The sequence below is a fragment of the Strix uralensis genome, chromosome 18, assembly GCF_047716275.1.
Source record: "Strix uralensis isolate ZFMK-TIS-50842 chromosome 18, bStrUra1, whole genome shotgun sequence".
NCBI lineage: Eukaryota > Metazoa > Chordata > Aves > Strigiformes > Strigidae > Strix > Strix uralensis.
In genome coordinates, this window is record NC_133989.1 from 2,727,170 (window position 1) to 2,750,073 (window position 22,904).

At 44.4% G+C, this 22,904-nt stretch overlaps 1 protein-coding gene across 1 annotated transcript in view; it reads right to left on the minus strand.

The window, feature by feature from the left end:
• Positions 1–6,568: 6,568 nt before the first annotated feature.
• COL20A1 (collagen type XX alpha 1 chain) overlaps positions 6,569–22,904 on the minus strand; it is a 52,776-nt gene continuing 36,440 nt past the window's right edge. Inside the window, exons 25-40 of the mRNA XM_074888062.1 lie at positions 22,574–22,683; positions 21,641–21,799; positions 19,548–19,625; positions 18,828–18,914; positions 16,583–16,636; positions 15,561–15,656; positions 15,008–15,061; positions 14,610–14,663; positions 14,218–14,271; positions 12,660–12,731; positions 11,948–11,983; positions 10,580–10,646; positions 9,809–9,997; positions 8,390–8,467; positions 7,418–7,573; positions 6,569–6,934 (exon numbers count right to left, since the gene is read on the minus strand). Of these exons, the coding sequence (XP_074744163.1) occupies positions 6,921–6,934; positions 7,418–7,573; positions 8,390–8,467; positions 9,809–9,997; positions 10,580–10,646; positions 11,948–11,983; positions 12,660–12,731; positions 14,218–14,271; positions 14,610–14,663; positions 15,008–15,061; positions 15,561–15,656; positions 16,583–16,636; positions 18,828–18,914; positions 19,548–19,625; positions 21,641–21,799; positions 22,574–22,683 (1,358 nt within the window). The 3' untranslated portion in view covers positions 6,569–6,920. The remainder of the gene's footprint in view (positions 6,935–7,417; positions 7,574–8,389; positions 8,468–9,808; positions 9,998–10,579; positions 10,647–11,947; positions 11,984–12,659; positions 12,732–14,217; positions 14,272–14,609; positions 14,664–15,007; positions 15,062–15,560; positions 15,657–16,582; positions 16,637–18,827; positions 18,915–19,547; positions 19,626–21,640; positions 21,800–22,573; positions 22,684–22,904) is intronic.

Sequence of the window (22,904 nt, forward strand, 5' to 3'; positions counted from 1 at the left end):
AGCACTTTGAGGAACACACACCAGGAGAGGCAGGCAGCTGCCTGGAGGCCAGCACAGAAGGTCCTGGTAGAAGACAGAGCCTGGGGTAAGTGAGACCCCAGGTGAGACGTGTGGCACCCCTACATAGTAGCCTGACACATGAGGCTTGCTCATGCCACATAGCTCAGGGAGCAGCAGAGAGCTGCGTAGGCTTGTGATAGTAGTGCTGGAACTGAAACAATATGGTTTAAAGAGATTCCTTTGAAATACAAGTTACTGCACTCAGTCTGAAGAGTACAGGCTAAAAATCAATGCAGTGATCAGCCCATTTAGCCTCATCTAAGAAGTTACCACTGATCTCTGTGTTCACAGACTCAGCCAGATGTTTAAAATCTGTATGACTCACAAAAATGTAGAGTAGCTGTGGTTTGGGCCAGTTCCACAAAGAGCTGTGCTGGCACGGTGCGGGGCGAGGGAGGATGAGGGATCCTGAGCTGCTGCTCCCCTTTGCTTGCTTTCAGAATAAAGAGAGACTCAGTCTTCGGAGATGCTATTTTATCCCTTTTCACAGTCAGTGAGTTTGCTTATGGCAATGAAAGGAAAACAAACAGTCAAACATCTTCAAGGTCTGGTGCGTAAACGTACCACCGCAGCTGCACTCCGCGTGACAGGGCTGCGTGCCACAGAGGGGGACGGCAGCGGAGCTGGGTTACGGTCTGTGCTGCAGGCAGGCTGCACTCACAGAGACAGCCCGAACCCCCTCCAGTGCCTTTCTGGATTTTGAGTGCACCAATAAAATAATCATGAAGGTGGGAAGACTTCTGACCCTGGGCATTGCTGGGTCAGAATCGCAGCAATGCCCACGGTGGCTGTTCAGAGCTCCCACTGCAACCTCCTCCTTCTCCCGAGCCCATGAGCACTGGCAGCGATGGAGCAGATGGGAGGCTTGGCTGTGCATGCACATTTTTAGCAATAAAACCACATGCACTTTTCAAGCTAGGCTGGAGAGTCAGCAGCAGCTTGGGTCTCTGCTCACATCCCCCGGCGAACATGGGCTTGAGCAGCAGCGGAGCGATGGCCAAAGCAGCCAGGGGTGGACACCCACAGAGGTGAGGGTGTCTGTACAGCAAGAGCTGTGGCTGGGCCCCTGCCTAGCAGAAGGGAATGATTTGGGGGTAACAGAATTGATAAAGGTTTAAGGACAGATTTAAAAGCCAAATGCTTAAAGTGGTGTATTGGGAAATTCAGTAGGGGCAGGCATAGGCTGTGCTTTGTTCACAGCAAAGGACCTATCTCAAATCTTCACCTTTTCTGCAAAAAGTTATCGCCAGTGCATGCAGTGTGAACTGCAGAGTCTCAAGGGGAGCGTGGCACTGTGACAGCAACCGAACAGGCAAGGACATGAAACTGCAGTGCAGTCCCTGGCAGAACGGCCCTGCCATGCAGGAGGAGGAAAGAGCCACATGCATCTGCCCCATTAGCACATCACAAATATCCAGTGTGGTTTAGGAGAGCTAAGGATGTGGTCATGTCCCTGAAGAGTCCGTACCACTGCAGATCACAGGGTCTGGCCGGACAAATTGAGAAGTGACAGCTGGAATCGGTTACAAAGATGTTGCTGACATTTGAGGACCATCACAGAATCACAGAATTGGTTGGAAGGGACCTTAAAGAGCATCTAGTTCCAACCCTCCTGCCACAGGCAGGGAGACCTTCCAGGTTGCCCAAAGCCCCGTCCAACCTGGCCTTGAACCCTTCCAGGGAGGGGGCAGCCACAGCTTCTCTGTCAGTGCATCACCACCCCCATGTTAAAGAATTTCTTCCTTATATATGATCTAAATCTGCCTTCTGTCAGTTAAAACCATTACCCCTCATCCTAGCCCTACACCCCCTGATAAAAAGTCCTTCCCCATCTTTCCTGTAGCCCCTTTAAGTCCTGGGAGGCCACTCTAAGGTCTCCCCAGAGCCTTCTCCAGCTGAACACCCCCAGCTCTCTCAGCCTGTCCTTCAGGCCCTCGATCATTCTCGTGGCCTCCTCTGGCCCCGCTCGAGCAGGTCCGTGTCCTTCTGATGTTGGGGGCCCCAGAGCTGGACACAGCACTGCAAGGGGGGGGTCTCACAAGAGCAAAGTAGAGGGGGAGAATCCCCTCCCTCGACCTATGGAATCCTCCACAGGACTCAGTGATCAGAAACTGGAATAAAACTAGGACATGAACCAGACTATAAGAACATGTAGAACAATGAATAATTCTGCTATTCCAAACCCATGAAACACAAAGAAAGAGCTTTTTAGCATATGAAAGATTCCAGGAAAATGTATGCAGCCAGGCTGTTAACATTTGCAGTGTTCCCAGCTCAGAACTGATTCCCAGAACTTGACTGAACAAGCTGACATCAGAAGAGTGAGGAAGCAAGACTAGGATACAGCAGGAGCTCTAAAACTGCCTTGGAAGAGTCTCAGAGCAAAGTAGCTGGTTTTCAGGATCTAGGAGTGCAAAACTAAGCTCAAAGACCCCAAAGGCATCACAGAAAGCAGACATAGATGCTGATCTTTTGTTTTACCTGTGGAGGAGAGATCATATCCTCACCATGGTGTTTCATGCTTTCCCACTGGAATAGCTCCATTGGCCATGAATGGAAGAAGACCAAAGGCATAGAAACCTGACTGGAATAACTTCAGTTACCACCATTTTTCTGCTTTTCTGTACATCCTCTCTTCTGGTTTCCTAATGCTCACTTTGTCTGGGTCCTCTTCCCAGCCATAGGGCACACACAGTATTTTATCTGGAGCTGGCTGGTAGGATGATCTATGTGTTCCCTATTTCCCCAGCTTTTTCAGGACTGTTTTCCACCATAACATCTCATTGTCCAGCGAGCTAATCCTCATATCACCTCCCTTCTGGCTAAGTTTCGCTCTAGACATTTATCAGTGTCTCGAGGAACTCCACCTGTGTAGAGACAGACAGACAGAAAGATGCATGTGTGAGATGGAAGGTTCACATGCAGTATTAAGGAAAATCCCCCCCAAAACAGCTCCGCCTGCCTTGATAGCCCCAGTGGGCTCTCCCCCACTGCAGTGATGTCTATTTAAGAGACTTTCCATCCCCACCCAGGATGTCTTCTTTGTTTCTAGCCCTTTAAATCTGGTCAAGCCAAGCTGTTGAGCCCTGGAGAAAGCCTTTTCAGAGCTCCTTGTTAGCAGTGTTGCTGGTTAGTCTTCTGTGCTTATTATGTCTTACTCCTAAGACCAATTTAATACCTTAAAATGATAGTTGGGGCAAAAAAAAAAAAAATCTGTCTCTGAAAGGTCCTCAGTCTCTGCCAGAATCCAGCTGCATCAGGTGGGCCAAACTCTGCAGCAGAGGTAAAAATCCAATTTTATCATGATTTAAGGACTGGAGGATAGAAGTTTTAAAGAAACTGAAGATATGATGTCACACTACATGCTGTGTGGAAAAGAAAGTCTCTGTGACACAGATTACTTAAGGGCAGTAATAAAAATGAGCAAATCAGGACAAAGGATTTCGGTGAGGACTGAACAGAAGGGGAGGTAAACAGGCATTAGTCTGCAAAGGTGAAGAAATGGTAGGAACATGTGGGATTTTACAAGGACATGTTAAATTTATGCACTGAGGTTAATTCAGATTTATTCAGAAAACAGGTTTAGATCCCGAAAAACTAATATTCAAACTTTTATTTGTAGCAATTAAAGCTTTGAGAACAAAGTCCCTACTAAGAAAAGATCTGCAAGAGAATTTTTTTTGAACCGCATTGCTAATGAATGACACTGTTCTTAACTACAGTTTGCATTAAAAGTGATAAATTGGGCCAGAAAAGTACAAAGCGTGCTGAAGAACAGCACAGGAGGGAAAACAACAGGTTGTGTTAAGCAAAGAGCGTGGGATATTAATATTCTCAAATGGCTGGTTTCTGTACTCACTGGCAGAGGAGGAAACTGCAATTTGGGCTGGGCAGGGTCTCCTGAGCCTCCCTGCACCTCCACAGTTAGGGCTGCTGTGTTTCTTCAGCCGCTGAAATCTTTTCTTTTTGCTGTTTGATAGCATGAAGTGTTCATCGCTCTATTAGGATACTAAAATCTCTCAGGAGAAAAGCTCCTTGGCTTCAAGGAATTGGATTACAAAACACTTGCACATACGTTCTGTGATACTAGGCGGACTGAATACCCACGATTTCAAGTAAATAAAACCACTCGTGGGACAAAGTTTAGGAACATAAATAGACAAGTTGTTTGTGCAGGTTGTCTGTCTCCTAATGAACAGCCCTTCTGGGACGCAGTTTTGTTACAGTCTGACCCTTTGTGTTGTATCTGAAATAATCAGACAAAAGCAAATGTCACTTGAAAGTCTACCAAATTGATTAAATCCCAAGGCAGGCAGTGAGATGATGTTGGTAACTCTCAAAAACAGGTGCTGAAGAAAAAATAAAGGAGCTCTGTCTCAAATCACCTGCAGTTACTAGATTCGAACAGGCAGAACAGCAAGTTCAGAACTGGGAATTTGCCTGCGCTGATTTAAATCAGAAAGGAAGGAGAATTACCTGCGAAAAGCAAAAAGCAGACGTTCCACATTGAGCTGCTTACCTTCCCCAGTTTGTGAGCGTTTTGTGGGACCAATTTTCGGCTCTGCCATGCAGGGTACCCCGTTTACCTCCTTGCCCTTCCTGCCCACTGCTTTACATCTGCCAGTTATCACAGCTCTTGGGTTTCATATCCAGTGCTAAATGCAGAACCATTCCGAATGCAGCTTAATGCAGGTTTGGTAGATTTATTTTCAGAATGTCTTCATTTTTCAGAGAATAGGGAAAACACAGATCAAAAGCTCTTTGACCTGTATAAACGGAAACATCTACAACACGTACGCAGGGTGTCTATCTCAATGAATGCATCTCTTCCAAACACCATGTTCCCAACGTGCTATATACTTCAGCTCCTCTGACCTCTCCCTTTTCTCCTGGCTGGAGCTTTGTCTGCAGCAACATTTCATCTAAGCTAGAAGGATTTCTCTTTCCTATGTCAGGGCAACTCTGGAAAGCTCCAAAGTGAACAGAAATGCTACTTCTGTCAGAGCAGAATTTCTATGCATTTTTCTCCATTTTCCAAAGGGAGTATATGTCATACTGAAAACATTAATTCTTGGGAGTTTCTAGAGAATGAACATACATTAAGCCAAGGACTATTTTAAATACTTACAGGATGCAGTAATCATACTTCTGTGTGACCTTTTTGTAGGATGGCTCCCATACAAGTCTGATGTATTCAGATGTTCCTTGAGCAAAACTTCTTAATTCTATAGGATTTTTCCATAATGACAAGAAGAAATAATACTTGGATTCCTTGTCTAAACAACCTAATTTTCTTAAGGTAGACCTCTTTGGTATTTATGTGACAATCTACTTTCTAGATGTGGAGGTATTTGCTGTTAAGCTTTCAAAGGTTGGCTTTAGCTGTATCTACAACTACCTGAAAGGAGGTTGCAGAGAACTGGGGATGAGTCTCTTTAACTAAGTAATAAGCGATAGGACAAGAGGGAATGGCCTCAAGTTGCACCAGGGAAGGTTTAGACTAGATATTAGGAAGCATTTCTTTACAGAAGGGGTTGTTGGGCGTTGGAATGGGCTGCCCAGGGAGGTGGTGGAGTCCCCATCCCTGGAGGGGTTGAAGAGCAGCATCGACTTAGGGCTGAGGGATCTGGTGTAGTTGGGAACTGTTAATGTTGGGTTGATGGTTGGACTGGATGATCTTCAAGATCTTTTCCAACCTAGACAATTCTGTGATTCTGTGAATACCCAGCTACCAGCCTGCATGTAGCTGCAGAAATTGCACATCCAAACTAAGTGCACAGGAATAATCATGATGCTCCATTTTTTGCCTCTTAACATCTTTGAAAAATCTGTACTGCTTCTTTTTGCTTCATTCTGCTTTTGCAAAAAATGAAAGATTTTGTTGCTCCAGGTTTAAGTCAGGGCAGTTTCCAAGCAGTGTAACCAAGCTCAGCCTAAAGTAGCAATTGCAAAGGAGGAGGTACATTTTTATCAGTACCTGTATGGTTTGTTGTGGATACATATTGGACTATGGCTCACGCAAGGAAAGGGGTGTAACATGACAATTACCTTCATGTCATATAGATTAAAGTCAGACTCAGAGCTATTCAATATTCTACCTGGTAAAATGTAAAGAAGCTACTCAGACTGCAGGAGGGAGAGATGGAAAAGGCCAGTAGGTTAATCCCCAGCTCCTCTCAGTACACGACTATGCTCTGTCTGATCTAAGGCTTTGCTTGACAGTTACCAAGCCCTGGAGAACAAGGCTAAGCGGTGGGGTTTGTCACATCACGGGAAGGTTGTCACGCTGTCTGCGGTGCTTGTGAACATAACATCCCTGCAAGGAAGCCATCAGCGTTTTGCCAAAAGCAGAAACAGTCAAAATGGTGCTAGACTTTGTTACCTTGTCAACCAACAGAAAACACAGTTTTGCTCCAGTGGATTTGCATCTTTGGGCATGAGGTGCTGTTTTTCTCTGTGCTGGGGACCCAGAATAACAAGTGACAAAAATAAACCACAAGCAGACAAATGGGCAAAAATTATCTGTTATTTCTGAGCATTTCAATACATTATTTCTTTTTTCACAAGTCTGTCAGCCTGCACTTCTGACTGTGTCTTTGTCTTGCTGTGGGACGTGCAATGTGAGTTTGGACACTGCAGTTGTCCAGTGCTGGAAAACAGACAGATGACTCATCTGAACTCAGGCTGGCTTGGTGGCTTTAGTGTTTGATTGACTTGCCCGTATAGGAATGATGGGACATTAAAAAAACACAAACACCACATTTGGCGTTCAGGTTGCTGCTTCTCTTGGAGCGCGTGGAGCTTTTACCCAGAGATTTCCAGGGCAAGGGGAACGTCTTCAGCTGCCTCCGCACCAGCCGTCAGGGGATGAAATCTGTGTGTGGAAAGGAGATGAGGCCACTGAGCAAACGAATAAATCAGTGTCAAGCACTGAGAAGGAATGACATAGTATTAATTCTTTTCCCTTGTAAATCTTTTGCTTGGTCCCAGTAATTTTCTTCACTGCCCAGGACTTTGTACAATTGAGCCTGCATGAAATGTACGTGTAGGAACTGAGATATTGCTTCTCTCTATCCACATTGCTGGGGACGTTAAGAACTGAAGATACCCCCACGGTCACTCCACCTGCTCGACTACTGCTGCAGTTATGTGTTAATCTATGAAGAATGGCTGAGGAGCAGTCAGTTGAACTGGCTTTTATCCATATGAATAGCACGTGAATCATCCTGATTGCTTTGCAAAGGAGGCTCTTGCAGGACTGACAGTGCCTCAAGGATGAACAAAAGTCTCTGCCTAGTTTAAGAGAAGTAACCAGCTATAAACCCCTAACTTTTGCTCTGAGATAGTCAGGACTTACCTCTTCTACCTGCTCCATAACATCCAGAGATATCACAACCCCCTGGATATCCAGACTGTCCAGGCTGCCCTCTGACACCGGGAAAACCTTGAGGACCAGCATTCCCAGGGTAGCCCTTCGGACCTGGTTTCCCCAGCACAACTTCTCCTGGTGGACCTGAAGAAGAAGAAGCACTATAAGCTGTAGCACATCTACTTTAGCTGCTTCGCTGTAATACCTCCTCTATGTTTTCCCCATCCTACATGGTGGTTAATTTTCTGAGTACTGTTTCCTCAATTTGGTGGAAAAATAGAACGTGACAGTTGGAAAACCTCTTCTGAATCCCACTAACCAGAGGGCTTATTCTTGACCTTAAAGGTGCCCAGCTTGGCTAAAAATGGAGCCTGGTTATGAGAATACAAAGTCCACCTATGTGTCAATGCAGAAAATCACCTTAACCCCAGGATCCATCCCAGAGTCATTGTTTTCTGTGTCTTTACATCTCAACTATAAAAATTTAAATAGAGAAGAATATGTTTGACCACACTCTCTTGATGGTGCCTGTTTTGTTATGTCAGTGGCAAACCTCCCACAGATTCCAAGTAACAGGGATCAGGATGAAGGAGTACACCAAATCCTAACAGATTACTCAAAACCCCTTGTGTTTCATGGACTGAATTTTCAGAGTTTCTATCCTCTGAGCGTCTGGTCTTGCAGGCAAGAAGGCAGCAAAATTAAACTCCCTGGATGTGTCTCAGGTCCTTAAAATACATCATTACCTGGGAATGGGTACCAGAGGGAAGAAGCTGCCTGGAGAAGTCTCTTACATCTTAGCAGAGAGGAACCGTCCAAGATGTTGCCAACAGTGCTGCTGTGGGAAGGTCAGTCTGCACCACCGCAGTGGTCCTAAGGCTGAATGACGCTTTCAATCTGGCACTGGTGAGCTCTGGATGGCCCCACTGGGTCAGTACAAAGAGATTGTATTCACTCTACCTGTTCTGCCTCTGGGTCCTTGGATCCCTTCCTCACTGGCTCCAGACATCCCTTTTTCTCCTTTGGGCCCTGGGGCACCTAATCACAGATAAAAGATAAGGGTCACGTCACTGCATTTCACATTTTACCCTGAATTAATGCTCCTACAGGCTCCCCACCAGGCTCTCAGATGTTGAAGTGGAGCCACAGCCCTTGGCAACACAGAGAAATATTCTTTTCCTTTACTTCTGTCTGGGCACCTACTTTCTTTTCCAGAGTAGCCATTTGCCCATGACCAACAGGGCTCCAACTAGCATCGATTTGCAGCCCGATATGGGTGAAAATGGAGATCTCTCACAGAGAAATTTATAGTGCTGGTGTTAGTGCACTGGCCTGAGTGTGAGGTCCACTCTCATGCTCTTCACATGGATCAGACAAATCACAAAGCTGAACTGCCTCTTCGACCAGGTGGTGGTAAGCCAGTATTGCTGTTTTTGCATCCAAATTGCTCACAAAACCAGTACATCTCAGAGAAACAGATGCATTTTGACAAAATACCTTTTTTCATATTTTTAAGATGAAAATATTTTGATCAGTCATGTCCTTAAGATTGTTTTTCAGTAAGAACTGTCTTATCCCATCTCCTCGCTCGACAGGCTGGAAACATCTGCAGGTTGTTACTTCCCTTTTCTCTTAAGTGACATTTTGATAAGCTCTGTAGACACCAGCTAAGACTGAATAGTGCCAGAGTAAGGAGTTAAACAGAAGGTCTCTAGTTATTTAGAGGTGTTAAGACACTACCGAAACCAATGTTTTTCATTTTATTTTGACAGAAAATTACGTGAGCCACTGACAAACATTGTCTGCAAATCCAAGCAAAACATATTCCCAGCATTCACTCATTTATGTGCAATAACTGATGCCACTTTCTGAGATTACATTAATCTATTTCTTTAGTCATGTGTGATGCTTTTGTTGTTGGAACTACTGCTCCAGAAACCTACTTCCACTTTCAATATTACTTCAGCTGCCTCATGCCTTCCTTCAGTGTTTCCCAAGACTCGTCATTTCTGCCCAGAGGTGATCTGTTCCACCACCACGTGTTCATCCTAATGGCTGTTTCTGTTGCCTTTCTGTAAGGAAAGCCTCCTGCCCTCTAAAATTAAACTCTCCATCCCCCAAAACGTACACGTGGTAACAAACTGGCCTTCCTCTCAAAGCAGGGCTTGCAAAAATAATGGGCTGCATCTGTCTTCTCCCTACTCTTTGAGCTGTCTAACTTGGATGACTCTTCCTAGAAGAGAGAAGTCCAAAAGGAAAATACCAATGAGATGAGATAATATCATGGATTACCTTTATAGTACTGCTTGAGGCACTAAAATGTTTAGTTAAAGTATCAACTATATAGTAAAATATGCTTATGAATGCTTTTGTCCATACCTCTTTCTCCAGGATACCCATCTTTGCCTGGCTGGCCAGGGATGCCATTTTCTCCTCTTTCTCCATTGCTTCCAGGGGGACCTGGAGGCCCTGGTGGTCCTGGTTCTCCTGGTTTTAACTTTTCTTCCCAAACAGGAACTGGCTTCCTTGCATGTTGATGAATGAATGAGTCAAATTTCAACACATGAGCTGAGAAGACAAGACAGAAAATTAACGTTTCCTTGGCTGGGAGATTCAGAAAAGAGGCAAAAATTAAAGGATGTTGTCTAAAAAGGTACTTTAAATGATCAGCTAGTGCTAAAAGCTGTCAGTCCAAACTGAGAGAGCCAGAAGCTGAAGAGGAAGATTGGCAGCTGAAGCATGACTTTGCCGCCTGACCTTGGGCAAACCACTGCTTCTCTTCGTGCATCACCGCACAGGACCTTTACCAAAAACGCCTCGCCTCAAGAGGAATCAGCACAAACCACCGAAATAATAATTTCTTTCAAATTAGTTTCAAGCTTTTCCATTTAAGAAATAAAGGAGCTTTTTCAGCGTGCCAAAGGGATTTCAAAAGAAATATTTCACAGTTTTCTGTGCTAATGCCACCCAATAAAACCAATGTAGCAGTGAGAGCCTGTGATGGGACATTTGCTGTGCGAGGTGCTCAGCACGGCACAGGATGGAGGAGCTCCCTGGATCATTACAGCTTCATGCCGTCTTCCCTCAGGTTTTGTTCACCACTGCTGGAGAGGCATGAACACACTCAGAAGATGAGCTGGTTATACTCACTTTGAATCATCCGTTCGCAAGCCTGGCTAACGAGCTGGTAAATTGTGGCCAAGGACTGTGGTTCCCCCTGAAGCGAAACATTTTTTAAAATTAAAAAAAAAAGAAGTATCAATATCTTTTAAAAAGGATCGATATCATACTGCTTTCTGTCTATTCTTTTTGTCAGCTTGTGTTTCAGAGATATTAATTATTGTGACATGCAGCTTTATTTATTTATCACAAAGCTCTGAAGCCATAAGATTGAAATAGGGAAACATCGATAATTGCTTTTCTCCTGCATATCACAAAGCCCAGACAGAATCTCAATAATTACCAAAGCTACCAAAAAAGGGAGACTAAATTTCACTCTCAAATTTTATCACAAAAGATGCTAAGTCTATAACTCAATGTTCTGTGATATGTAAAATATTTAATATGATCAGATATTACAACATCATATCTTTGTCTAAATCTTTTATGAATATTGATTCTTACTGTTACTGTATTCTGAATAAATCATATATGAGGGGTCTTTTAGAAAATTTTAGTAAAGTAGGGAAAAGTGATGAAAATGCAAAAAGCTGCTTAAAAATAAACACTGTCTCTCTCTGTGAAAATTCATAACTAACACACTGCATACTTCCAAAAACATTTATAAAATGTACATCTCTGCCTGGATCACTGTGTAGATTACCCAGACTTAAAAAAAAGCTTACCACAACACCTAAGGGAGGGGAAAAAGGAAAGCTCCACTGAAAAAGTGTATAGAAAAGGAAAAGCTGGTGGGAAAGGAAGGAGAATATTGTTTAAAATTATAATACTGAGGTATTAACTTGAGACAAAAGCACCTCATCCCTGTCTCAAATCTAATTCACATAAGCCAATCTTGGCAATGAGACTCAGACTCCTAGAAAGACACAGGGTTTCTTTCTAACCAAAAGTCAGGATGAGAAAAACTTCTTCTCACAATAAAATAACCTTCAAAGGCAGTGTGGATCTCCTGACCTCAGAGGCTCTGTGCCAGGGCACGCCAGAGGATTATGACAAATGAGTCCCCTCTTATGCAATTCATTAAAAAAGACCAACTCAGTGAAGACAAGCAGTTTTGGTTTTTCCTTCTCAGCAAAGAATGTTTTTTCAGTTGGCATTTCGTCTTCATTATTACAGTTGATACCAAGGAGCTCCTGACTGCTGCAGGATTATTTATATCCCACCAGCACAGCCAGCGCAGGTGAACAGAAAGGCAACAAACTATAGGTACATGAAGTTACTCAACACTAGAAAGGTTTGGTTTCTATTTGTAAGCACAGCTTGCAAAGCAAGTTACCACATCCTCTCTTTTGAGTGTAGGATACAGTGACAGTGTTGCCTAGCACCAGAAAAACTCACTTTCTCTCCTCTTTCTCCTTTTGGACCCGGCAGCCCCTATGAAGAAAGAAAAGAAAAAAAAAAATCTAGGGAAAGGAAGAGCAGAAGAAAACAAAAATTCAATAGGGATGTGGGTTACATTAGTGGCACATGGAGCACAAAGTTTGCTTCCCACACTCTTGTCATTTCCTTGACCTCATGACAATGACTAGAAGAGCTTCAAGCTCATAGGAATATTCTGGTTACTTTTTTAAGAAAAAAAATAACAAAGCAGCAGCTGGAGCGGTGCCATAAATCACCATCAACTGGGAAGCAGAAATTCCTCAGATATAATCTTCAAACAGATTTCCCAACATATCAGGTGGTTTTTAACATCTGAGAAGAAGAAAGAACTGCAACACGTAGACCAACACTGGCTACTCCAGCTCAGGACTGACTCTCTTGCTTTATTCTAGAATCTTACACTTTTTTTAAAAAAATTTGTTTGGATGTTGGGCTTTGTGTGGTTTGTGAATCTACAGAGAGCAAAGGGAGGTGGGATTTGTTACATGCTTTATAAACAGTTAAGTAGCCTGAGCCTGAGCTTTGCATATCCAGGCATTTCCTTAAGAAGGATGAGTATGAATTAAAACTGTCCTTTAGACTCTGAGGAAGAGCTGCTGCGGGAAGAGCCTGTTTCCACTCAATTATTTCATGTCTTGGCCTTCTTTGAGACCTAAAAGCAGAAACTTACTGTTGGCCCAACATCACCCGGGGGTCCCTTCTCTCCACTGCTGCCTCGGGAGCCTGTCACTCCTTGGAAACCCTGCAGACGTTAATTACAAGACACAGATAAAATTCCAGTTACTTCCTAACTTTCTTCTTTTTCTGTTCAAAGCTGACATCTCCCTGCAGCTCCAGGGGCACCAGCAGTTTGAGTTTAGAGGACTAGCAAGGGCATTGTAGCCTTAAGGTTTATGTCAGTACCTCGTCCAGCCACGAGTCCAATGTTAAGAGTATATCGTGTGTGAGTCATGTTCGCATCACTTCCTATTACTGTCTCAATTATGGTCAAGCCAGCAAAGCTGAGTTTTGCCAACAAACTGCAGTGTGTATTTACCCTACAGGCTTTAGATCCTTCATTATATATTCAGATTTAGACATAGCCTAGAGCATAACCCTTTTCTTCAGCCTCCTAATACCATGCTGTTCTTTTCTTTTTCCTTTAAGAAGACCTGTGTTTGCCTCTAATACTTTAAAAGAGTAACAGAAGCTTAGAGAGTGTGAAGTGCCGCCTTTGGTCATCTCTTTCTGAAGTTTCTGTGCCCTTTGGAGCCATAAAGGGAAGAAAAAAATAGGCGAAAAACAACCAGTAGAAATACTTTCTTTTATAATTTTCCAGCTATTACGCTTAAACTCAATAGAGGTTAGCAGCTCTTCTGATCAGTGGAAATGAAAGAAGTCTTCAAGGCAGCACCAGAACAGCTTTCAGAGCCTGTTCTGAAGGCTACAATTCTTTCTTTGCATTTAGAAAGCTGAGGTTCAACCCTGCCAGCTCCACATCTTCCCAAGATGAGCAAGTCAAAGTTATGAGCTGAATTCAACCTTAGCTCCCATAAATACCGAACTTCAGCACTACTACTGTAGGGTCTAGTGCAAAACCAGCAGTGAGCAATTTCCGTCTTACATGATTCAGGACTGCCAAAGTCCTTATACTTCAGGAGTGAGAATCAGTAACTATCAGGTCCACCACTCATCATCTAAAATCAAATTTGGTTCAGTTTCCCACGTAAAGTGATGTGTACCTGTTTCACAGAACTTGGAAGGGCTGTGGTGCCTTCCAATTAGCAGATGGATGTAGATCAACAGATCTTAAGGTTCTGTTATCCTGGACACAACAGAGTGCAAATGCACCTATCTACATACAGCAGCTATGGCAGCAGATATTGGAAATGGTGTGGGGGGAAACCTTTCACACCTGTCTGCATCCTCCAGCCCCTGCTGATTTCAGTCTAACAAGCCCATATACCTCAAACTCAACCAACAGTTGAAAAATAGTAGCAACGGGGAAGCAAAAATAGCAAAACAAGAATCTCTCTGCTTCCCCAGAACGTGCCAGAAGAAGCCAAGTTTTTACTTCTTACACTGAGTGGCAGGGAAAGTGGACATCTGCACAATGTGCCAGGTATTGCCCGTGATACCCCGAGAAGGCGTTCTGCCGTGACACCTCTGGGTGACAGCTGGTCAGCAGAAACCACAAACCCCTGCTGAGGAAGAGATTTCAATACGCGTCTCTCATAGTGAGTACTCACCCTTGGTCCAGGAGGTCCCGGAGGCCCAGCTGTGCCTTCTAGCCCCCTCACCCCCTGCAAAGCCAAATCCAGTCATTTATTAACGAGAAGATTCAAAGAGACCTAGTAAGCAGTGAGGTATTTTTTCCACGTGCTTCTTTTAGGGGTTTGCTAGGAATGGGTAAAAAAAAACATCTGCCAAGGAGGCAAGAAGGGTGGCACCTGGTCAAATTTGGCCAAATCTGAGATGACCTTTTTTTTTTTTTTTTAAACCCCCAATCCGTCCAGCTTTGTGAAAAGACCGTTCACATATGCACTGAGTGCATTAGGAGAGCTGGATGGTTTTGGTCTCTGATGGTATGCTCACAGCAGAATTTTAGGCATGAATACTGAGGTAAAGGTGAGCTATTTACCTTTGCACCTTGAAGACCATCTCTGCCTGGAGCTCCCTGCACACCGGGAATGCCCTGTAAATCAGAATTGCTGGGTAAAGTTGGCATCTGATTATCATTGCCCTAATTCATCTTGTAATAGGTCACATAAGAAATAGATGGAAGAAGAAACAGTCATTCATTGAACAGAGCAATCACTGTTAGCCCACCTTTAATTCCATTATCTCTAACTTCAAGATAGGTCTATCTTTCTTGCACCAACTGACTCAGTTTCCCTTGGGAAAGTGATGACACTCCAAAATGAAAGACAGCTTCCAAGCAGACAACAGTAACAACTCTATGGCTTTTCAATCTTGCCTAGTTACTGGGAAAAATGGGAAATATTTGATACAATTAAAAAGAATGGTGTCTACCATTACCTGCACGCCAGGACTTCCAGTGTCTCCTTTCTCTCCTTTAATTCCTGGTGGTCCCTTGGATTAAAACATAGGCACATAGTTAGACATTCTGCAGCCTCCTTGAAGGCAAAGAGCATCCTCCTGCTCCACATCCATGTCCCGGGTGGCTCCTGCTCTCTGCAGTGCTACAGGGTACTCTTCAGCTGCAGCATGTGCATGGGGGTTCTGCCACCCCGGGCATACACGCAGCAGCTTCCACCTCTACTCCTTGCCAAACAATAATGATCATTGCAAAGAAAAATGCTTGAATACTCCACTGGGATGTTTTCATTAAAGGCACATTAGGGAGAGTCTGGACAAAAGCAGTCTTTTGCCAGAATAACTAAGTGCAGGGCCTCATCAGCATGAAAAATTGATCATCATCTCTCTCTTGCACAGCTGTCCAGCTGTTAGTAAGGATGATGTAGATACATAGATCACATTTTTGAGGCTTTATTGAGACACCCATTTCTGAGACACGTTCTAACTGCAAGTTAGCAAGTGACAAAAAAAGGCAGTGGAAGAGATCACATACCACAGGACCCTGAACCGTGATTCCTTGGGAACCTGGAGAGCCTTGTTGGCCACTAGGACCCTCTGGCCCTACTTGTCCAGGTGGGCCTGGTTCACCCTAAAGCCAAAGACATGAAATCAAACATAAGGAAAGAAAGCAATTAGTGTCTGCTCTCCACACAGGCTGCGCTGCACATCTGCAGGATTCAAGATGAAGTCAGGACAGTGAGGGGATCTCTAGTAACCTCAGCTGACTTTGCCTTTTATGTGCAAGGTTTTGGTACATCTTTCATGGGAGAAGACAACAAAGCTGCAGACGGTGCTTTGCAAAGCACAATTCACCTTACCATGCAGTGGGTCACTCCTGTTACTCAAGGTGGCCAGAGAGCAAAGAGAAATGTTCTTTAACCTGTGGCTGAGATCTGCATCCATTCTCATCCCTTCCCCAGATCTTTCCCCTGTACTTTGCCAGATGTTATCCCAAAGAAGGGGACCAATGGGCTGGTCTGGCTTTGCCCTGTGTTGGTCAGTGGAGCCGTGAACACTTGCACCAGGGCTTGATCCAGTCCCCAGGGTTTGGGAATTCAGACCCAGCCCTTCCTTATGTTCACCTCAGGGCTGCTCCTGAAGGCTTATTGTCCTTCTTGCTCTGCTTCTCTCCTCACACTGCTCTGCCCCAGAGCAGCACCAATCTGTCTGGTTTGGAGATTTGGCAGCCAGAGCAAACACAGCACAAAGACTGACCATTTTCCAGCAAGGCTGCTTTCAGAGAACATTGCTGACCACATACATTACATTAATTCATGCAATCAGGCTCATCATCTCAATTTCCAGAGCCCAACTCAGCATTTAATTAAGAATAAGTGATCCCACTCTCCTCAGTGCATCCATCCTTAAGGTTCTGTTTGGGCTCTTGGTGCAGTGAGACAGTCCCCAGGCTCAGGAGCCCAGGAATGAACACATCCAGCTGCACTAACAGGAGTCTGCACAGGACACAGCCTGAAGCAAACAAAGCCAGAGGTAATGCTGAGTATCAGGACTCACCTTGGGTCCCGGCTCACCCTGCTCCCCTTGCGGTCCTCTCCTCCCAGGGCTGCCCTGCCAGCAGGACACAAAGCTGCTGTTAGAAATAGCAGAATCTTTATTGCAGTGTAACCAGGAGCCCAAGGAGCAGAAGTTGGTGCACTTTGCTGTGCACAGTGAAAGATATTTCCTGCCCCAGAGAGCTCGCAGCAAATGGAGACAAGAAGAAAATGAATCAGGTCATCCAACAAACGTGGAAAAGGGGAGAAGAGAGAAACAGCCCAGCCCCGCCGTGACAGGCGTGGATACACTGCACTCACCCCCAGCAGGGAGAGGTGAAGTTTGAACCTCTTCAACCTGCTCCCTCTAACTCCCCCAGAAAATCCACGCCAAGACAATGTCACATAGGAACATGGGAACACACTTGAGAAGAGAAAGAAGAGGTGCTTGCATCTACAACCCTTTGGGACTATATTGGTTTTTATAATATCATCCCAAGAGATGGGACTATGCTGGTTTTTATAATATCCCGAGAGAACAGAGACTGGGGGCAGCAACCAGTTCTGGCTTAGCTCTGCATTTGTATAACTGGATGGAGGGAAGAAACCAATCTTCTGGCATGAACCAATATCATGTGAACTTTTGACATTTTAATCTGAAAGTTTCTGTTCTTGAATCTAAAAAAACAATGGATTTGAATTAAGAAGCACAGGCAGGGAGCTTTGGGAAAGGCGCTTTCAGAAACACTCCGAAGCTCATTTCAGAAGTCAGCTGGACCTGGTTGAAAACGCTCATTAAGGATGGTGATAAATACAAGGTGGGACATAGTCTGGCTAACTGGAATTTTAAAAATAGCGACGAATGCTCTTGTAACTACAGCAAATTACCAAGGGTTTAGTAGTGTGAGGATAAGGTTATGTGTCAAAACCATATTGTCTCTATTGCTTAAAAGAGTCCTGCTCTTTAAAGAGCTGTACTGTGGAGATGTTTAAACCACAGGGTAACGCAAGCTGGTAATTATGCACTTAGGATATTGAAGCAAACTGTGATAGTGGAGTGTGCTGTGTAATTAAACTTCCACTGGAATGAGCACATAATTACTCTGCAACGAGGTGCTGTTTCTTGCAAAGTGTGGAACTGAATTCACAGTTAAACCACAGTAACGCAAGAGGTGATTTGAAACCTTTTCACTTGAGAAAGGAGACCAATGTCATTTTTAATGGTTATTTTCCAGGAGAAAAGCACCTGGAGTGGTTGAAATGCTCTGGACAGTTGGGAGGTTTCAGCTGCCTTGTGCAAATAAAATGTTTTTCTCAAAACCCCCAAAAAACCAAACTTTTTTGATAACTGCTTCCTAGTGTAATTGGAATATTTTCTCCTGCAATTTAAGCCCATGGTGACTCTCCTGCATCTGTAATGGATAGGGCAAAATATTGCGTTTGCCCTTTGTCCCCGAGCATATTACATACTTAATGACTGTTTTCACTTCCCCCCCATTTCCTTCAGGGTTTTCTCGCGGGTCACGTTCACTGTAAAAAGGGAGTTTTGGGGACAGACTGGATTGCAGTCTCCCTTTTCTTTTTACACTGCCCACCCACACAGACACTTACAAGGCTCCCACTTAACACAAAAACCAGATAGCAAAGTTTTGTGGTGAGTTTCTTTCATTTACAAAGAGTTTCAGAGCCTCCAATCCATGAAATCTCTGCAGGCACCAAGGGTGACCCATCCTCCTCTCCTAAGAGAATTAACGGGGCACCAGGACCTGCTCAGCCTGTTCCCAGCTGCAGCTGTTGCGTTGCCAACTCGCCATCTCCCTATTTCATCAGCATCTGAAATCTGAAGGGCACCTCTCGGCCTTGCCCTGGCACAAGGAGGACATCAAAGCTCCCTGAGATAGGATGAGAGGAAACGGATTCAAGTTGTGCCAGGGGAGGTTTAGATTGGATATTAGGAGAAATTTCTTCACCAAAAGGACTGTCAAGCATCGGAACAGGCTGCCCAGGGAAATGGTTGAGTCACTATCCCCGGAGTTATTTAAAAGATGTATAGACGTGGTGCTTAGGGACACAGTTTTAGTGGTGGCCTTGGTAGCATTATGTTAGCGGTTGGACTCAATGATCTTAAGGTTCTTTTCCAACTTAAACAATTCTATGATTCTAAAACCTCGTGGAACCCCAGAAGCATCATCCTCATGCCTGGCACGTCCAAACAACATGAAGCAACACCAGTGTGTGCAATATACTGCATGGAAGGGTGAACTTACAGGGGGACCTGGAGGTCCTGGCAAGCCCGGGCGGCCAGAAGTACAAGAGCAGGCAGGAGCCAAGGTAGGGCAGGTCTCCTCGTCCCTCTGAAACGAAAGCAAGCCAAAGTGGCATGAGCAGCTGCATAGCAACAGCGGGATGGATCAGAGGTAACATTTTTAGTGTTTCAAAATTCAGTCTTTCTGTTGGAGGAAAGCAGAAATTTTCTCTACTCCACTGAAAGACTTTTGTGAACAGTTGAGTGCTTCATTTTACTGTCAAATAACAAGTTTAGACAAAAAGTATGAACCAGCCCTGCCTAAAATTTGCATAACATACACTGGAAGATAATTTTCTCCTTGCTAAGTATTTATACACCCCACAAAACAACTTTCTGTGTTCAGAAGAAAATTTGAAAGGAAGAGCAGGGGAATACTGCTGCTCAGGGCTGAGGTGGTAGCAAAGCCACAGGACTGTCAGGGCTGCTGTCACAGATGAGGCCATGACAGAAGGGACATACACTGCACTGGGATTTGAAGATTTCTTTCCTTTTGAAGCAAACAGAGTTTTGTTCACTTCACCAAGAAACACACAGATGTTATTCCCAAGATAAGAGGGGGAAAAAAATTGGTTTCCCTCTTGAGTCTATTAAAATAGTTTGCAGTGTCACTTCAGTGCCATGGACTTGTTCCATCATAACCAACTTCATGTCATTAGCAGGGTGGTCCCTCTTGTCGTACCAGTGCAGGGAGATCACAGCATCTGTCTTCCTCTGCCCCTACGCTGCTGCACATGATCTGCAAAGACTGCAGCTGGAACTGTGGAGAAAACAGAGTTTGACAAGAAAGTAGCATTGGCACACATGGTCCACCACCAAATCTCACGGTGCTCAAGTGTTAAAAATAATCTTCAGCAATGAATTGACAGGACTCATCCATGTGGTCCCAACTATAATTGCACCCAAAAAAACCCACGACATGAAAAGTATCCTCGACCATTGAGGGTTTTACAAGCCCTCAGGTCTCTGTGTCTTGCTAAGCAAGTCAACAAGCAGCTTCACACCAGCAAAAGCCAGGTCTCCAATTTACTCACAGTCCCGCAACAGCGGGCAGGTTCTCAAGTAATTGGGCTTCAGCATGACCAAAATGTGAAAGCAAACTTTGCTTTGCTCCCCTTAGGCATATGGAGATAAATGTGGCAGCCACGTTTCCCAGGACAGATATGATCCCTCCCAAGAAACCCCAGCCTGTCTCTCTCACCACATCCCTCACAACTGCCACATCTTCCCATTCTGATTAACAAAGGAGCACACACTGCAAAAAGTCAAACCAAAATAATGAGGCAGAGATTTTTTTCCTTCCTTGACATCATTTCTCATATTTTTTTTTTTTTTCTTTTTTCTTTCATTCTATGCATTTCACAATGAGCAAGCTGTACGGCCCAGGGAGTGTGACACGCAGCATACAGATATAGATGAGCCCTGTAGATCAAGTGGCATTTAAAGATATCTTAAATTAAATAAGGTTCCACAATAACCAGTAATGAGACACTCCGTCTTCTCAAGGGCAGCAAAATCATGGAAGACGTGAAACTTGCTGGCTTCAAAGACAAGGGGAGTAGGGGTGGCACGAAGCTGTTCATTGCTTAGCTAGATCTGTCTAGCTGAGATGCTAGCAGGGAGGATTTGGGAGGGACAAGGAAAGCACAGATTTCTGCCTTGTTCACCACAGGCTTGTAATCAAATTGCCACAGAATTTATTTAGGAAATAAGTAAATACTGCTTGAATACCACTGTCCCCTGGTTTGTTATACAGCTGACCCCATATCTTACAATTCCAGTGTCCACTTTTTTCCTGGTATATCCGAGACCTCTGCTTCTCTGTTTGCAGTTGGGGAGGCATATGGGGCAACCTGGTTTTACTGAACTGCTTTGAGGAGAGAGAAGTTGTAAATCAACTGATGTGCTGTTTTCCCCCGGACTTCTAGATCTAAAGGCAGAGCCGAGGAGTAAAAGCTTCACATAAGTCATGACTGATTTTCTACAGTCCCACTAGCACGCTGTGAGTGAGGAACTTGCCCCTTATTCTGTGTATATGTAACAGTCCTGTTTTGTGCAGTAAGTATGGCAACAGACTGCCAGGCAATGGGTGTTTTTGCCCTTAGGACAGGGCACTGGGCTGTCAGAGGGCATGACACTGAGTCCATACTTCTGTTATTCTTTCTTCTTGTAGGGAACAGGCTCTCTGCAGTGCTGTGCAGTGCCGTAAGGACATACCCGCAGGCTGGCACCAAGTGTTTGGCTTGGTTTTTTTTTTTTTTTTCAAGTAGCAGCTGACAAAGAGCCTCTATACTGAAGATTATTTTCTTATCATTTGCATGCAGATAGGCAAGCCCAAACATGCTGGAGACTGAGGCACATCCTGCCCTGTTGCCTTCAGTCACCAGCATGTCCTGATATCACTCGGTGGGGGCTGATGTGCCCAACCTTCCCTTGCAGAAGCAATTCCCAAACTGCTTCAGGGTCTGTGCTTCCCCCGGTCCCCAGAGGATGCAGCCAGCTGAAGGCACCTCCGGGACACGCTCACGCTGCTGCCTCTGATCACAGACCTCAAACAGAGGTAGGAGGCAAGGGGGAGAAACGCCGCGCTAGGAAAGCTCATTAAAATCACAGAGATCAGCGGGATCAGGACACGGTCGTGCGTCACAGCAGCGTTTGGAGGCATTCAGAGCGAGAATGATGTGAGACGGCACTCCTCTCCATCTGCACACCCTAGCCAGCTCCAAATTTAAGCCATCCCCCGCTCTCCGACAGCATGCACCACCGGGGACTCACCGATGCAGACCCACTCCTGGGTCCTCTGGTCCTTGTCACTTTGCCCAGCATGATGAAGCCAGCGGTGGAGATGCTGCCGAGGGTGTTGATAGGTTTCTCCGCTATTTTCTTACAGTCCAGATAGAGTTTGATCTTGAAGTGGCTCACAGCCACGTGCACCTGGGCGGCGGGTGGAAAGAGGCTGGTTGGAGCTCCGCGACGAGATGAGGGAGTCTTTTAAAGACAGTAATGCCTTCTGCCCAATTCCCAGACTGCTGCTGTTACTGGTGGTGTGTTTTTAGTGAGCAAATGGATCAAGAGGGCTCAGGAATAAGTGTCAGTATGTGCTGTGTCTGCTGTGCAATACTGCACTTTTCCCTGATGTACCCCTCACCTCGCCTTGGGAGAAGCCTTTCTGGAGTTGCAGTGTTAAAGAATTCAGTTTTCAGAACTAGTTGAATAATGAAACTGCCTGCAGATACTGATAGAAAGTGCTTGTTGCTCATTTGGGTGGAATACCTTTGCTCTGAGAACACAGATGGCCAAAAAACCCCACTCTGTTATGAACTATAAGGTAGCTTTCTCACAAGGCTAGATTTTTTTTTTCCTTCCTTACAGCACTAAATGGTTGCCAGAATCCCAAATTCTAAAAAAATGTTTGATTTTTAAATTTTTCTTGGTTATTAAGACCTAAAAACCCCCCCCAGTTTTGGAGTTTCCAGGGGGAAAGGGAAGTAATCAGTATGTGAAAATCATATTTTGAATATGGGATGAACCTTAATTCTTTACAATTATAAACCTTAACATATGAAATAGGTTTGCCAGTTCCCTAGCAATCTGGATGCAAAATATTTGTATAATCACTCCTCACTTTGAACAATACATATTGATGACATAATACTCCCAGACTGGAGTGAGATCATGAGCCACGTTTCTCCCTCTCTTGATAAGGACCTTATGAAAGCTCCCATAGAATATCTTCTTCACTTCCTGCTGGTCAAAGGAGACTTCCTGTAAATCAGCCTTGTAGTCATGATTGAAATAGGTCAAGGATTTCTTACTGGCTACAGGGAAAATAGGACAAATAACAGCTTAGAATTAAAAGAAATTCATTCCACCCACGTACAAACAACAATAAATAAATAGGCTTAAACATGGTGAAAGACATCATATGTTATAATGAAATTCATTTAAACAATGGAAAAGAAAAAGGATATGTAAAAATAAAGATTATGTCACAATTAGAATAAAAATGAAAATATGTATTTTAATTGCACTAGGCAGC